At 43.5% G+C, this 17,222-nt stretch overlaps 1 protein-coding gene across 1 annotated transcript in view; it reads right to left on the bottom strand.

The window, feature by feature from the left end:
- The window catches only part of Tgfbr3 (transforming growth factor beta receptor 3), a 182,504-nt gene that overhangs the window by 107,579 nt on the left and 57,703 nt on the right, over nt 1–17,222 (bottom strand). The window contains 1 exon segment of the mRNA XM_048351957.1: nt 14,790–14,974. Coding sequence (XP_048207914.1) covers nt 14,790–14,974 — 185 coding nt within the window.

Raw genomic sequence — 17,222 nt, forward strand, 5'->3', positions numbered from 1 at the left:
AAAGGACAAAGGAAAAGGCAAACCTAGAACGGCCAAATTTGGTAAGCTTACACAAACGGAAGTGACTGTTCGCTCTGGAGAAGGGCACAGGGCCGCAATGCCTCCACCTCACCCTCCTCTCAGAGGCCTCTCATTTGCAGGATTCAATGCTCAAACCCTCAGCCCTCATCTCTGCTGCAAGTGTGCCATGTGGATTCATTACAGAGAGCCAAGATAAAGGATAAATCTTTATGAGTACCGTAAGTATGAGTCATAAAAAATAGGAAACACATGTGGGGCATAGACACAGGAACAGTACCAAGCCAGGAAAAGGGTTTAGCAAACCTAGGTGAGACTAAAAAAAATCACTCTGTATGTTGTTGCTCTAAAACATATGCCAAAAAAAGGTATCAGCAAGTCAATGGTCCATGATCACCCAGGTCTCCAATAAACATCAATCCTTTCCCCTGTTAGAATTACACTGGGATTTTTTTTTAATGCAAATAGAAAGAGAACCGAATCAAGAAAAAGTAACTTAGGAGTAGGCACTGAAAGATTTTATGATTTGGGAAATCTGAACAGGTTCCAACTAAAACACTGGGAATTAGATCTTTAACGGCATTTAAAAAAATGAACAAGATTCTTTTTTTTTCCAGAACCATGTGTGTTCACAACAGTATGCAGACTTCCTTTAGATTCTCTCTATCATAATCAGGGATAATAGGGAGTGGTGGTGGGGAAGAGTGAACTCATCAGATCTGAGATGCAAAAAACAAAAATTACAACAACACATGTGCAAAACCTGGACAAAAAGCAATAAAAAGCCAGGCTTGGGATAAAGAGCTCACCACACAGAAGAGGCAGAGCCTGGGCCAATTGGATCAGATGAAAACTCCCAGCTGTGTTCATGATAGAAGAATGGATAAGGAACCCCTAAAAAACCTATGAAGAAAGGTGACAGAGGCAAAATGCATCCTCATTGGATGCTAAGTCCTGTAGCTGCCTTCGATTCTTGGAAGACTCCTCAATGTGAGGATGGGAAAGCAAGGGAAATGCAGACACATGCAAGTTCTGATGGGCTCCCATGACCTTAGTCATCAGCTTTCCTACCTCCACAAGCTCCTGGACCCTGATACTGCGGCCATGCCTATCTCCTTGAGGAGGAAAGGTATTGCTGCCTGGAACTTCACTAAGTGTTCCCTTTACCCAGAACTGCAGGAAGAATTCTATGTGTGTATATTCACATCAGTGGTAGAAATTCCGTGTTGGTGGTACATGATGAAGTACTTTGACTCCAGGCAGGAGTTAGCCTGTATGAGTGATCCTGGATCCTACTATTAGCTATGGCCTTGGCTCAAAGGTAGACTGGGTAACAGCTAATGTAGTCTCTGTCTCCAAGAGGCCAAATCAACCTGCAACCCACCCCTTTTCCTCTTCAAAGAGATGTAAGCCCTCTAGACTCAGCTGAAGGACTCTAGTTCTGGTGAATTTTTTCAAAGCCATAATTATAAAAGATTATTGTAGCATATCTTGGATCCTACAATATTTATGGTACCTTGGAACAGAGATTGTATCATTGGATTGTAAAGAATTAATCAGAAACGGAACACCCTTAGAGCAAAATTCTACAGATTACTAGAAAATGGGGATAAACTTGTAAGATCAAATTCATAGAAAAAAAGAAAAAGTCCCATTCCTTTGGGTTTAAAAGGGCTAGAGTATATGGGCCTTGAATATTAGCCTTTCAGACAGGACCAAAGTGCTGCTCAGAGGAGACTTCTTCAACTAGCTACAGTCTAGTTCAAGGGCCCCAGTGGACTGGAAAGAAATGCCCAGGTCATATAGCTACAGCAGTGGCAAGAGTAACAAGCACACGATCAGTTCCTGTGTCTTTAAGGCCAGACCCTCATAAATGGGTTGCTTCTACTGGACACTATGCTCTAAATAAACAAGACTCTTCTGGCCGACATACAACTTCCTGTAGGGTTCTGGTGGGTAAAGCCTAACAAGACTGCCAAATCCAGTGACCAGCAACTTCTGAGCTGACTTACAAAACAAGCTACAAAGACTGAAGTCCAGAGTAAACAAAAGAAAGAGCCACATTAAACAAGGAACAAATTACTATACAGGCAGGGATATTTTTAAGTACTCGCTGAGCAAGAAAACAAAATAAGAAAATCAAATTATTGGGTATTTAATAACACACAGTAGAGTAAAATGCTCTCTTTCAATTGGGCGAATCAAAGTTAATTAATTCCAGCAATATTTAAGAACTGGCTAAGAGTCAGTCACTACATCCTGGGGACCGATCATACTTAAAGGCCCAACTTCAAACCTGGCTCACATCACATGAGCCAGCCAGGGGAGCAGCTCATAGTCAAAAACCATTTATAGCTTTTCACCCAGAGGTAAGGAAGGAGGACTATGCAGCAGTACCAGGCTAACCTGAGCTAACGCATGTACTATCTCAAAAAAAAAGAAAGAAAGAGAGAAAGAAAGAAAGAAAGCTCACCAAAGAGTTAGTGATTAAGACCTAAGCACCTAAGCATGGGCTTCTAAATATGGCAAGGCCTAGAAGAGTTAAGAGGCCAAAATAAAGGTACAGATGTTTTGCCTTATATGCAGAAGCTAGAGTTAGCTTACAAATTCATTTACTTAATACATTGGGTGGTATGCAAGTATATACAAGTGTATTAAACAAAATACAGTAGAGTCAAGGAAAATCTCAAATAGTGTGATTCCTTAGAAAGACACAATCAAATTTCAGCAAAATAAAACACTAGGAGGAAAGTACTCAAAAAGGATGGGGTGGGGGCTCAAGGAGAAAGAAGTAGAAGAATAAAGAGGATAAAAGGGAAATGCAGACAAGAATCCAATATGTATCCTACAAAATTAACAAGGTGGGAGGGGAGGGATGAGTGAGAATGTTGAAAGGGATGACATGGATCAAGACATATTATATTCATAATCTGCTTTATTAAGTGGCAATTCCTTCATACAACTACTTAAAGATACTAATTTTAAAAAGAAAATTAAAAAATTTTAAATGCACAGAAACTAAAAAAAAAGAAATAATAATAAAGGTACAGAAGAAAGATTCAGCTGGTACATTAGGGGGGCGGCTCTGATCAGTATCTATATGGAGTCTTACTATATAGCCTATGCTGGACCTGAACTCCTGAGCTTAAGAAATCCTTCTGCCCTGCCTATAGAGTAGCCAGGACTACAAGCACGCACCACCATGCCTCAAGTGACACCCTGGAATTTATATTCTTCAGCACCTCCAAGAGGTTCAGATCACACAGACACATACACACACACACACACACACACACACACACACACACACACACACACACACGAAAAACACTGATCCACTGCTGTGGCCTCTCCAGTCTTCATTACAGGGCCTAACCTCAATCCACTATCCCAGGGCTCAGCAAGCTCTTTCTGCAGTGTGCCAAACAGTAGATATTTAAGGCTTTGTGGGCAATGTAGATCTCTGTCACAGTATTCAACTCTGCCATTGTAAGAAAGCAGCCACAGACAACACATAAACAAATGGGTGTGGCTGTATCCTAATAAAACTTTACTTACAAAAGCAGGCATCAGACTGATGAGCTGATAAACAAAAACACGGAACTACCATGCAATGCAAAGGCTACTCAGCAATAAAAAGGAATGAAATGACTGATGTGTGCTGAAACCTATATGATTCTCAAAGTCACCATGCCAAGTAAAAGAAGATAAAGCATACATTGCATGCTTCCATGTCTAGAACATATTCTAGAACATAGGAATGTCTAGAATAGACAAATCTAGAAAGATTAGTGGTTGCCTTGGGCTGAGCAAGAAAGGAAGTCTGGAACAGACAAACCTAGAAAGCAAATAGATAAGTGGTTACCTTTGGGGCACACAGAAAATGGAGTAAAAGTCAGTAAGTACCAGGTTTCTTTGGGACTGATTTTTTTAATGTCTAATTTGATTACAGTTTTCTCTATGTATAGAACGATCATAATGAATTCCCTTTGTGTAATTAATATCAAGCCAAAAATAAACAGATTATGGTGCTCAATGTGTAGCTATTGTTCAGTTTAAAATAGGTGAAATTTATGGTTTCTGAGTGATATGTCAATGAATCTATTTAAAAAACAACAACAACAAAAGCAGCAGGCAGGATTTAATGTGAAGGTTACTTTGCCACCCATAATCTAGAAACTAGCCACATTGTGTCCATGAAGGCCTTTCCTCCACAAATGGTTTCTGCTCTTCTCTCTGTGTGTTGCCATTCTTCTTCCCAGCAAGGAGTGTCTGACTGCCTAGCCTACCACTAAATACTCTTGTCTTCTGAGAATCTGATCTCCAGGTAGACCTAACACTCCTTCACTCCATGTTGTGTTAAAGGTATTTTTCTTTAATCTTGATATTAATGCAGAAGATAAAAAGATGGGTGTGTAGCTGATAGTGCCAACCTAGCACACTAGCATATAAGTGACAAAACAAATGAGTTATGGGGTTAGTACTTATGAAAGATTGGTTTCATGAAGTGGTTCCCAAGCTAGATGAAAAGAATGAAAGCCTGAAGCTAATGGATGTATTAAGATATGGGGTGGAGAAGAAAGGAGAAATTAGTGGGCAATTACGAGAAAATAATGATAAAATTTCCTGACTGACCAAATAGAGGGTTGGATGGGAATGGAAAGAGCTAAGATGGTTCCAATATTCCAATGCAGTGGTGACATTGTTGGGACAAAAAAGCTGGCCTGAAAAACCAGCCCTAAGAAAGGAGACCTGATTTGAGAAGGTTCTTAAATTCCACTTCAAAGGAAACAGAAAAAGAAGTGGAAAGGGAGACAGATAACAATGCTACTGTAGCAATGATGTTACACAGTATCCTGAAATCAAGAGGGAAGTGCCAACCAAGTGGGTACTGAGGAGAAGAAAGAATGGGCAAGGATGTGACAGAAAAAGCTCTCTGGGAGAATCAAGGGGCAAAGGTGCCACTTCCCTCTTGGGCCTGGCCTCCTCCAAAGGAGTGGGGGGGGGGGGCAGACTCCCCTAACTTCTAGGCCCCTCCCCCAATCCCAACATCCCATGAATTGATCAAAAGAAGTAGTAAGCTCAGAAAAGCAGATGTCAAGCAACAGAGAGGGAGGAAGGACAGCCAGATGTTCACTTATTCAGGAAACCAGATTGGGTAGGAAAGAAAAAGAATAAGACAAGCACCCAGAGGCAAGGCAGAGGAGCCAAGTTCACACCTGGACTCTTAAGCATGCGAAAAAGAAAAGTAGAAATAATTAACATGTGTCTTGTTTACAAAGAAATAGAAAACACAGTTGGTGGAGGAAGATGGAAAGTTATATAGGAAATACTTTCTGCAGAATTTGAGTATTTAGATCAGAGATATTAGCAGGCAATTTCCTTTTATTTTCAAATACAATGTCAAGATGGCAGATAAGCAATGCAAACAAGAAACGCAAGTTGGATAATTGGAAACTGCACCCACAAACTGGGCTTCTGCCCAATCGAAACATCTGGGGCTCACATTTGTAGACTTGTTCCTTACTTGGGTCTGTGGCTTTCTTTTATACTTGCCAAAACAGCTCTAGGATAGAGATAGATAGATAGATAGATAGATAGATAGATAGATAGATAGATAGACAGATATATTTTCAAGTGCTCTTGGGAACATTTAAAAAGTCAAGGTGTAGTCAGGCTCTGGTGGCTCATACCTGTAATGCTCGCTACCCAAGAGGCAGAGATCCAAGGATCAGGGTTCAAAGCCAGCCTGGACAAGAAAGTCCACGTGACTTCTATCCCCAATTAATCACCAAAAAGCAATACATGGAGGGGGGAAAAATGCTCAGAGACAACACCCAGGTCTTGAGTTCAAGTCCCAGAACTGGTTCACACACACACACACACACACACACACACACACACACTTATCAAGAGCAACAGCTACCATGACAACAGTACAGGTCAAAGCTGCTACTGGAACCTCCAAGAAGACAACACACCACACTTGTCAGGAATGCTGCTGTGAACAAATTTAAAGGGAGCTGGAACCATCTCCACTGCATCCTGAGAAAGAAGAGGCAATAATAAGCGGTTTGTTTCTGTGTCAGCTTCCAGCCAGCAAAGAGCATAACCCAATATTATTACTTCATGCTAAAATGGCAGTGTCCAGTGTCCTGGCTCAAATCCCCCCGTGGGACAGGGGTTGGCGATTTTATACCACCTGGACAGGCTTGTGATAAATGATAGGGCTTTAGCCATACAGACAGCTAGAGTCCCGGTAGGAACTTGGTCAGTTAGTCCTAGCTTAGCTTGTGTCCTGGTTGGCTTTAGTAAACCCTAGGACCTGTCTGGTTCCTGCTTGCAGAATCCCAGCACTGGGTTTTGGAAAACCCTTGTTTAAGTGTTAGCTACAGGCTCAGATGATGCATCTTGCCCCAACATGCTAGAATAGCATCCTCGAATAGCATGGCCAGTTGCCAGCTCAGGTAACATTTTGACCCCTGTTACAACATCCTTGCCTTCCCTGTCTTGGCCCTCACTCCTCTATCCAGGCCTGAACCGGCTCCTTCACACCTCCTAGCAGGGAGCTATGGTTTAAGTGGCATTGTCTTCAGGCAATTTTTAAAAATAATCTCAATGTCACGCTCACCTAGATTCTCCAATCCCATGCCACAGGCAGACTGTGGTCTATGAAGATAATGAAATCATTTCTACAGCAATCCTCAAATGAGTGAGGGAAGAAATGAAGAAGAGAGGGAAAAGAGAGAGCTGGAGGAATGAGGGAGAAAGACAGCAAGATAATTTGAGAAAATTAATGTATATGTTGTAAATCTGTGGCAAATGGTCAGTTTAGAGACAATTTTACCTGTGGCACTGAGGCATTTCCAGAATAGGCTCCTTTTAAGCAAGCAGCAGCCTGTGTTTATAGGTAGAAGGCACCTGTTTGGAAACTAAATTTCATCCATCAACAATGCATTTGTAAAGAGTTTATTACATTTGCTTGGTATAGATGACATAGGAGATACCCAAACAGACGCAGTGTGGTTTCTCTGCATGTACAGCACTACCTTTGGAAAGTCATTCATGAATAATGGCAAAGGTGGGGGGAGAATGTGCCAGACAGAGAAGGAGAATAGTTAGTTCACTAGTCTTCATTTGATGTGCTGGTTCTCATGTATGTACTTGCCAAACAAGCTAGCCATGAAGCTTACTATCATTGTTTTTGTGGATCCTGGCTACAGGCTACAGGCACCTTCAACCATTCCTGTCAGTCTTTTGATATTCAAATGTGGGGAGGACAGAAAGAAAAGGAAAGGAAGGAAAGAAGGAGGGAGGGAGGGAGGGAGGGAGGGAGGGAGGGAGGGAGGGAGGGAGGGAGGGAGGGAGGGAGGGAGGGAGGGAGGGAAGGAAGGAAGGAAGGAAGGAAGGAAGGAAGGAAGGAAGGAAGGAAGGAAGGAAGGAAGGAAGGAAGGAAGGAAGGAAGGAAGGAAGGATCAGGGAGGGAAGTTAATATTGAGGAGACAGAAGGAAGGGGATGTAAGTAGACAGGCATTTAGGTAGGCAAGTGAGTAGGTAGAGATCTCCCAAACTGCCAAATTTCTCAACGTAAGCAAAAAAAAAACAAAAAACAAAAAAACCCATCTTATCAGATGACCAAGTCTTAACACTGAAGTTCTTACCCTGTCACCCCTGGGAGGTTAAAGTCTCTGGAGACATCATTCTCTTTCACACAGTAAGTTTGGTTAGAGGAATCACCAGGTTACAAGCAGTACACAAGTGAGCTGCACTGGAAGAGCCACTGAAGGCTTCAGGGGGTTGAACAACCCCCTCCCCCAACAGACAAAAGCCTCCCTTGGTAGTGGCATTTAGCGTGGGATTAATCGCCACAGAGAGTGCAAAGGCAGCTGAGCTGAGCCCTGCATTTTCCAGTTACTGACATTTGGTGTGCTAATCCTAAACCAGCAGAAGGTAAAGAGACACTGCCACACACAGACCAACCTGAAACCTGCCCCCCAAGCCCTAAAGGAATAAAGAAAACAGACCCCAGCACTGGAAAGAGCGATGCACGAAATCCAACCCTTCTCTGAGGGACTTCCTGTCTGATGGAGCACCAGGCCTGGGTGGAATAAAGATAATTAAACTAAGTAGTAAAAGGCCAAGTCCAAGCGTGGAGGAAGCCTGAGCTACACCATCAGCAGCCAGGGCTAAGAGGCTGGCTCTCTGACTCACCCACTGGTTATATAAACTCTGAAGGCCAATGTCCCTTCTGCTACAGCAGTGACCCCCAGCAGCCCCTTCCCCCAGCCAGGCCGCTGAGGGCTGGTAGAGCTACAGGAGCCTCGCACAGGCTGGCCTATAGCAGGCACACAGTCTTCATCACAAGAGTTGTTTTTCTATTATTTGAGGGAGAAGGGAGCTATTAGAACAGGATAACTAGCATTTTAAAATGTTTACTTCTTTCTCTTTTTTCCTAGTTGTGGTTTTTCCTGCCCTCAAAAAGAATGATACAAGGAACAAGTTCATACAGAGTCCTCAAAGAAAGAATAAAGTAAGATTGATCCAAGCTGAATGTGTGATGAACCACATTTCCCACTGGGTGTGCTTGCCAAGAAGCCTCAAGCCAAACTCAGTCCTAACAACATTAACACACACCCCGCCCCCACCACCAACCCCCTCACCCCCCACAGCCAACTGTCCTCTTCCAGTCTCCTTTGGACTGTAGGTCTGTTGTTCAAAAGCCCATCTCAAATCCTCTTTGAAGGAGGACCAGAAGCAAACTGATAAAATGATGGAGGGTGTTGGGCTTACACCCTCATGGTGGGAGGAGCCTCCTGATCCTATAGTCAGGCCCTGCCACACTCAGGAAGACTCCATGTCCATTCCAATGTCCAATCAAGTATATAAAAGTCAGTGTTCCAGTTCTCTGTGCTTGGGTCTTGACTAACTAGGGGCTCCTCCTGCCCCCCCAGCAGCTTTTCATGATAAGCAAGCAATTAAAAGGCACATACATCACCACCACCACATAAAAGCAGATACCAAGTAAAAATGAGATGATAGGAAACCAAATTGCTGCCATTCTAGCCACTAATGAAAGCATGTTACTGTAAACAAGCCTCTCTCAGACACCAGGAAACACCCCAGGCACCAGGAAGAGAACCCCAGCCTTGACTTCAGGTAAAGGCCACTAGGAGCTGAGCTTTTTTGTTTTTTGTTTTCCTTCAATGAAAAGGATAACGGTTCCTGCTTATTCTAAGAGAAAGCTCTGATCTCTTCTACTGGGGCCACTTTCCCTCTTTTGCCCTCCCTGTAGGCAGAGTCTTTTTCAGTCTCTTCACTTTCAGGGCTGTTGTCTTTGAAACCTATGCCTATACGTGGGAGGTGTGGTCTCATGAGCAAGGGAAAGGCCAGGTCTGCCAGTCCTGCTTCCAGGAGGAAGCCAATGGAGAGGACTATCTGGGAGAAGATTTGGACCTGGCTGTAACACGTTCCTGGCCATGACAACTGTTTATCCAACCTAAGACTGTGTACCCAGAGCCTGTCAATCTGTTGCAGTTACTTTCAGGTATAGTTTCTGTCACCTCCTCTAAGGAGCCCCTCCTCAGCTGAAAGAAAAGAAGGCTCCTCATAGTAGGGACTTAGTAAAATGTGGTGAGAGAAGATGTCTTATCGTAGAGCTTATTTTTTTGTACTAGGGATAGAACCCAAGACTTCATGCATGCTCAGCAAGGGCGCTTCCACTGAGCCATACCGTCAGTACCCCCAAGTTTTCTGTGACAAGGTCTAACTAAGTTTCAGACTGACCTCAAACATACTATGTAACTCAGGCTGGCCCCAATTTTATTGTTTTCCTGCCTCAGCCTTCAGAAGAGCTAGGAATACAAGTGTGTATCACCATACCTGGCTCTTACAAGTGTCAATCCTGACCCAGCACCACGCACAAGCCAAAGGGGCATAGGTTTGATTTATTAATTCCCCCACTCATTCAAGGATGACATTCTATGTTGTTGTTTTGATGAAGGTTGAACTCATTTTCTCTCCCTTAGCTTTTTTACTCAAAGCTAGAGCTATACCACTGGAGCCACATCTCCACTTCTGGCTCTTTGACAGTTAATTGGAGATAAAAGTTGTATGGAGTTTTTTCTGCCCAGGCTGGCTTCAAACTGTGATCCTCAGATCTCAACTTCCTGAGTAGTTAGGATTACAGATACCACTGGTACCCAGCTAAGGATGACATTATGAAAAAAGCCAGGTACAAGTTAGAGCCAATAGAGTAATTCTTTCACTAATTTGAGAGAAGTGTATATGAAACTTAAAACCAAGGTACATTTTTCAATTTTGGAAAAAATAATCTACCTTATATATTTGGTAAAGATTGAACAAAGGCTACCTCTGCCCCCACCCACTGCTAACCCTACAAGGGGAAGCTGTTATTTTAGCACAGACTTAATTATAAAAATCAAGTTATCCATTGAAGATAACAGAAACGGTTGAGTGAGTTTGGGTTGGAGGAGGAAGCAATTTGAGTATTAAAAAAAGTAAACTGGGCCAAAGTCAATTTTATGAGCTAATTAGAATACTGGCAGGTTGAATGACTTTTCTTTTTTTGCCAGTCCTGGAGCATGGACTCAGGGCCCTGGCTTCTTTTTGCTCAAGGCTAGCACTCTACCACTTGAGCCACAGCACCACTTCTGGCTTTTTCTATATATGTGGTGCTAAGGAATCGAGCCCAGGGCTTCATGTATGCAAGGCAAGCACCCAACCACTAGGCCATATTCCCAGCCCCCTTGAATGACTTTTGATAAATAGCTTTCTTTGTTGAAATATAATTTATATGTCATCAAATATGCCCCCCTTAAATTACAAATCAGTCTTTTTTTTTTGCCAGCTGTGGAGCTTGAACTCAGGGCCTGAGCACTGTACCTGGCTTCTTTTTGCTCAAGGCTAGCACTCTACCATTTGAGCCACAGCACCACTTCTGGATGTGTGTGTGTGTGTGTGTGTGTGTATGTATGTATATATATGGTGCTGAGGAATGGAACCCAAGGCTTCATGTATATGAGGCAAGCACTCAACACTAGGCCATATTCTCAGCCCAGCCATTTTTTTTTTTGCATATATGCAGGGCTTTGCAGGCATTACCACAATTTAATTTTAGGACATTTTTACCCCAACTCAACTGAAAAACCCTAGTACCATAAGTAATTAGCCTAAATTCCTTCTTTTTCCACCCAGTCCTAAGCCATCACTCACCTTCCCATTTCTATACATTTGTATACTTTAGACGTTTCATATAAAAAAGAATTATGGCTGGCTAGTAGTGGCTCATGTCTGTAATCCCAGCTACTCAAGAGGCTAAGAGCTGAGAATGGAGATACAAAAAGCCAGCCCAAACAGACAAATCCACGAGACTCTTATCTCCAATTAACCACCAAAAAGCTGAAGTATAGCTATAGCTCAAGTGACAGAGTGCCAGTCATAAGCAAAAAAGCTAAGGGACAACACAAGGCCCTGAGTTCAAGCTCCATTACCAGCAAAAAAAAATTTTTAATGAGTTCTAAAGTACATGGTTTCTTGTGTCTATCTGCCTTTATCTAGCCTAATATGATTAAGTTTGAGTTTCATCCATGTTTTCTAGCATGTATTAGTACTTCAATCATTTTTCTTGTCAAATAATATTCCACCGTATGGATATGCTACATTTCATTTATACACAGCAGGCATTCACATTGTTTCTACTTCTTGGGTATAATGAATGATGCTGGCATGAATATTCACGAACAAGTTTTTAAGTATACTTGGTTCTCATTTCAGTTGGGCAGACACCCAGGAATGGAATTGCTCAGCCATGGCTCAAGTGATTTTTCAAAACCATTTCTCCAGCTGAAGTCATGTACTGCCATGGTTGTTTATGAAGAGGGGGAGAGGTATTTAATATCTCTCCACCCTGTCTTGCCAAAGCCTACTAGAGGAAAGCACCTCAAAGCTGGATTAAATCTCCAAAATCAGTCATCCCAACATATTCTCAAAGTATTTCAAAAGTCAGTTATTAGCAAAATGCCAGAATTAACCAAATATATGTATTAAATGCATAATATATATAATATCACAAATCATTCCAAAGCCAAATTATCCCAACATGTTTTTGAACAAGACTGAACTATACCTACCTGACCCTTAAAGGCCACCAAAGAAGGAAATAACCCAATTTCTCTCCATCGCCTGTTCTTAGAAAACTATGAACTTTAAACTGTGTTTAAAGTATACAGATGCTACACAGATGCTGAGATAGAACAGGTGGAGGTTTTCAAACAAGTTTGGGATTGTTCTCTTATCTTCCTACTGAGCAGATTCCATGCCTTGCTGCTGGCTAAATGTGTGCATCTTCAGTACTGCTCTGTCCTAAAATGAATACCATTCGGATCTTACACAGTCAACAGAAGTGTGGGAAAACTCTTCCATCTCTCCTTGAAGTCCTTTTTCTTTTGCTACAGTCATATTGCTGAGTCTATTTTCAGAGTCAGCAATAGTACCGCACAATTTAACAAGAATTTTTCAGCTGTTGCTGTTTCTGTAACAGCTCAGACATTCTTTTCTAGATCCTTCTCTGAGAGAAGCATATATAAAGTGAGTAATTATTACTATGAAGAATTGCTAGAGTCAGCACAGCCTCAAAGGAATTACATTTCCTCCTCTCCCTCCCACCCCCACCACCACAAACTCTCCCCCATAAGTTAAGAATTAAAGACGCATTACTGGGATAAAGAAATTTGATCTGAAATATGTGTTACAGCAACCATGGCAAACTACCAAGAGTATTAACAATAATTTCCAATGGGACTGAAAAGGTTAGATGATCTGTCTTTGAAATGAACCAACGCTGTGCACTTTCACAAGATTAAAATCAGTTTGCTTTTCCTCCTGGATTCTTTGTGCCTCTCCTATTCCTCTGATACCCTTACCCAGCCAAGGAAAAAAAGAAAAGCCAGGGTCCTTGAGAAACATAAACAAGTGGTTCTAGAAATTAACTTTCTTAATGAGGAGAAAGCTAAAAGATAAATTCCATTCTGCATTGATTTCCCTGTACTTCACGATAATCAGGATTTCCTGTGATTTTCTTCTCCCTGGAGAGAGACCCCTGAGCAATCGCTAACACCCCTGTTACACAGGCACTAAGAGAAACAGAATGAATAACAACGGTGTGGCATTTGGTGGGAAAAATCCATCCTCATCAAAGAAGATGACCATTCATGCACAGTCCAGGCCACTTTTGAGGTATAATGAGGTATACATAGGGAAAAAGAGGTGATTTCTTTCCAAAAGTGATGATCATGGATAAGTTAATGATCTTTATACCTGTCTGATCACCTGTAAAATGAACATAATGAGAGGAATTTATAGAATGGGCTCTGGTGACTTGAGCCTGTAAGCCCAGCTAATCAGAAGGCTGAGATCTGAGAATTATGGTTTGAAGACAGCCAGGGCAAAAAAAGCCTGTGAGACTCTTAACTCCATTAAACTATAAAAAGAACTGAATGTGGAACTGTAGCTCAAGTGGTACAGCGCCAGCCTTGCGCAAAAGCAGCTCAGACACAGTGCCTAGGCCCTAAGTTCAAGCCTTAGAACCAGCACAAGAAGATAAGAGATGAGAGGAAGAGAGATGAGGAGAGACAAGGAGAGATGAGGAAAGGAGAGCAAAGGAGAGATGAGGAGAGAAAGAGAGAAAGACAGAGAAAGAGAGAGGAAGGGAGGAAGGGAAGGAGAGAGAGGAGGGAGGAAGGGGAGGAAGGAAGGAAGGAAGGAAGGAAGGAAGGAAGGAAGGAAGGAAGGAAGGAAGGAAAAGGAAGGGAGGGAAGGAAGGAAGGGAGGGAGGGAGGGAGGGAGGAGGAAGGAAGGAAGGAAGGAAGGAAGGAAGGAAGGAAGGAGGGAGGGAGGGAAGGGAGGGAGGGAGGGAGGGAGGGAGGGAGGGAGGGAGGGAGGAAGGGAGGGAGGGAAGGGAAGGGAGGGAGGAGGGAGGGAGGGAGGGAGGGAGGGAGGGAGGGAGGGTACTGAGAACAAAACATACACTGTACACTGAGATGTATTACCACCTGCATTCTAGAATGGTCCCTTTTCCCCTGACTACTCTAGCAGGTACAATAGGTTCATAAGACAAAGTAAAAGGGAAGAGAGTAGGGAGGAAGAGAAGAGGAAGAGAGAGAAGAGGAGAGAAGAGAGAAAGATCATGGACAGAGATGGGAAGATATTTTACAGTCAGAGAAATGTGACCTTGTATCCTCACAGTCATGTTTAGAAGATGAAATTCTTACACAAATTCTGTCTGATTTATTGGGCCAGGAGAAGGTGACAGCCAAGAAATTTCCAGAGAGAGAGAAAAGTCTTTTTTTTTTCTTTTATGTTGGTCATGGGGCTTGAATTCAGGGCCTGGGCCCTGTCCCTGAGCTTTTCTGCTCAGGTCTGGCACTCTACCACTGGATCCACAGTCCCACTTCCCGTTTTCTGGTGCTTAACTGGAGATGAGAGTCTCACAGGTTTTCCTGACTGGGCTGGCTTCAAGCTGTGATCCTCAGGTCTCAGCCTCCTGAGTAGCTAGATTACAGGCGTGAGGCACTGGCACTCAGATGAAAGAAACATCTTAAAGTGGCCCAAGCCACAGGGCAAACTGTGAAGTCCTGTTCTTTCTTGTGTCCATACATGAGCACACTTGTTGAACTCCAAGAAAATGGGAAAGAATTGGTTCAGAAAAGACTTGGCAGAATCAGAGGGCATAGGCTGACTGCTGAGGCACCTACCTCTCTCTGTGACTGGCCCGGTCCCTGGTCCGGGTTGCGGAGGTTCAGGATGTGCACCTCCTGTGGCAGCCCAGTGGTGCCTCTACTGGCACAGCCAGATAGGACGGTGAAACTCTCCATCAAGGCCTGCACAGGATGGGAGGCGTTGACAGGTGACAGTTCGCACTGGGTGCCAGACTCTGGACCTGCAGATGGAATCACATACCCAACACATTCAGAAGTGAGTTCTTCTAGAAATTATTTCCAACCCCCAAGGCTCCATATTTCCCTCCTTACCCTACCCTTGCCTTGCAGAAATGGGGTAGATGGGCTTCTGACATTTGGAGCTGGTAACTCAACACTCCTGTGATTTTCTTGTTCAGTAGGTAAATAATTGGTGTTTTCCTAGTTCATCTGTCTCTGTTCATTGCAGTGAACTCTCCAAAAGCAGAAGGGGAACCTCCCTTCACCTCTACAAGGCTCCATCTTCACATACCTCCACTAGCTGGGTGCTGTCAATCATCCCTATTCAGTGGTTGAAGACAAAGCCCAGGAAACCACACCATAAAAAGGCCCAGAAGCACTCCAGTGAGTTCTTGCTGGTTTCTAGGCAACAGAAATATTCTCAGCCTCCATCTACAGCATAACTAGTTCAGACCCCAGTCACTCCTGCACCCCACTACTAGGGCCCAGCAGACACCCTGCCTGGTGGGCCAACTCTATTTCAGGACTCACAGAAATTATCTAGGTTGATAACTGCAATCTGGTCTGAAATGAAGTATGTGCCTTCTCAAATAATCACTGCCACCCTCTGCTGCTGGACTCTGCCCAGCTGCTTTCTGGGAAAGCAGGAGGTGGTGAAGGAAGATGGGTTGGCAGCAAGAACAGGGGGTACATTTCTGGGTGTTCTGCAGAGCCGCAGAAAAAGCTTCCTATTCCTACCATATCCACCACCTCACACTGGCTACAGGGACCCTCAGGGACCCTACTGAGAAACGCTCTAGCCTGATTTCATAGCTTGCTGCCATGCATTTGCAATAAATACAAATTAAACACAAATGACGATGCTTTCAAGTTCAACTTAATACATATGCAAAGCTTGGACTGGCCTCTCCTTTGATCCAAATGTATTTGCAGAGAGGCCTGCAGGGCTGCCTCTCATCACCACAGGGGTCTTCCTTAGAATCTGCTCATCTCTACTAAAGAACAAGAGCAAAGGCTCCCTGAAAACAACCCAGAGAGGGAGGGACTTCCTCCATATCAAGGGTCAGCTGTCTGCCTTGAAACTGTGTTCTCTGGCATCCCGGAAGGGCAAGCTCCTATTTCTGGGCTATAGCACAAGCCAGAGGTTATACAAGTCAGCTCAAGGTCAAAAGACAGAGCAGTGTACACAGAGCACACCCTGATCTGGTGGTAGGATAGCAGCTTTTCACAGGGACCACCAAAGTCCATGTTTAAGTCTATTCAGAGTTACAGTCTGGATCCTAATTGTCACCCCAAGGCCCAAGTGCTGAAGGCTTGGTTGCCCTCTTTTACTGCTTTGGGGAAGAAATTAAGTCACTGAGGTTACAGCCAAGTACCAGAGGCTCACACCTGTAATCCTAGCTAATCAGGAAGCTGAAATCTGAGAATGAAGGTTTGAAGCCAGCCTGGGCAGAAAAATCCATGAGATCCTTATCTCCAAGTAACCAGCAGAAAGCCAAAAGTGGGGCTGTGGCTCAAGTGGTAGAGCGCTAGCCAGGAGTGAAAAAGCCAAGCAAGAATAAGAAGCCCTGTGTTCAAGCCCCAGGACCAGCACACAAACACACACATGAAAAGGTCACTGTGGGATTGTCTCACAGGCAGTTGAAACCCAGCTCCTTCTTCATTTATTTTATTTTATTTTTCCCCCTAGCCATTATGAGGTAATCCGTTTCCTCCACTATGTACTCCTGCTACAATGTCTTGGGTCACTGTGGACCCCAAATGACAGGGCCAATATACCTGAACAGAAATCTGTGAAATCTGTGAAATCACAAGCCAAGATAAACCTTTCTTCTTTTTGTTTATCTCAGACATTTTGTTACAGCAATAGCATGCTGACTCATACAGAGAGCCCCTGCCTACCCAACAGGGGATTCCTAAGGGTCCTTATTGAATTTTTTTCTTCTTCTTCCAAGTTTAAGGAAGAAAACAGTCAATAAAAACCTGTGATGAAGGTATTGTTATGCCAAACAGACAACAGAAGGTCAGAAGCTACCCCTCGCCATCACTGAAAATCAATGCCCTCAACAGTTGAACATGTAGTGTCTGACAGTCTCTGCTTATCAAGTTCCCATTCGGCTCCTGGCAGGAGGAGGTAGCACCTCCATTACCTCAATGTGAGTCTTCTTGCTATTGTGCCAAGTTTCCAGACCAGAGTCTGGGGTCCTCTCTCCCAGCAAGGGGTCCTGCAGGGTCGCAGCAGGGTCAACT

The sequence above is a fragment of the Perognathus longimembris genome, chromosome 7, assembly GCF_023159225.1.
Source record: "Perognathus longimembris pacificus isolate PPM17 chromosome 7, ASM2315922v1, whole genome shotgun sequence".
Classification (NCBI taxonomy): domain Eukaryota; kingdom Metazoa; phylum Chordata; class Mammalia; order Rodentia; family Heteromyidae; genus Perognathus; species Perognathus longimembris.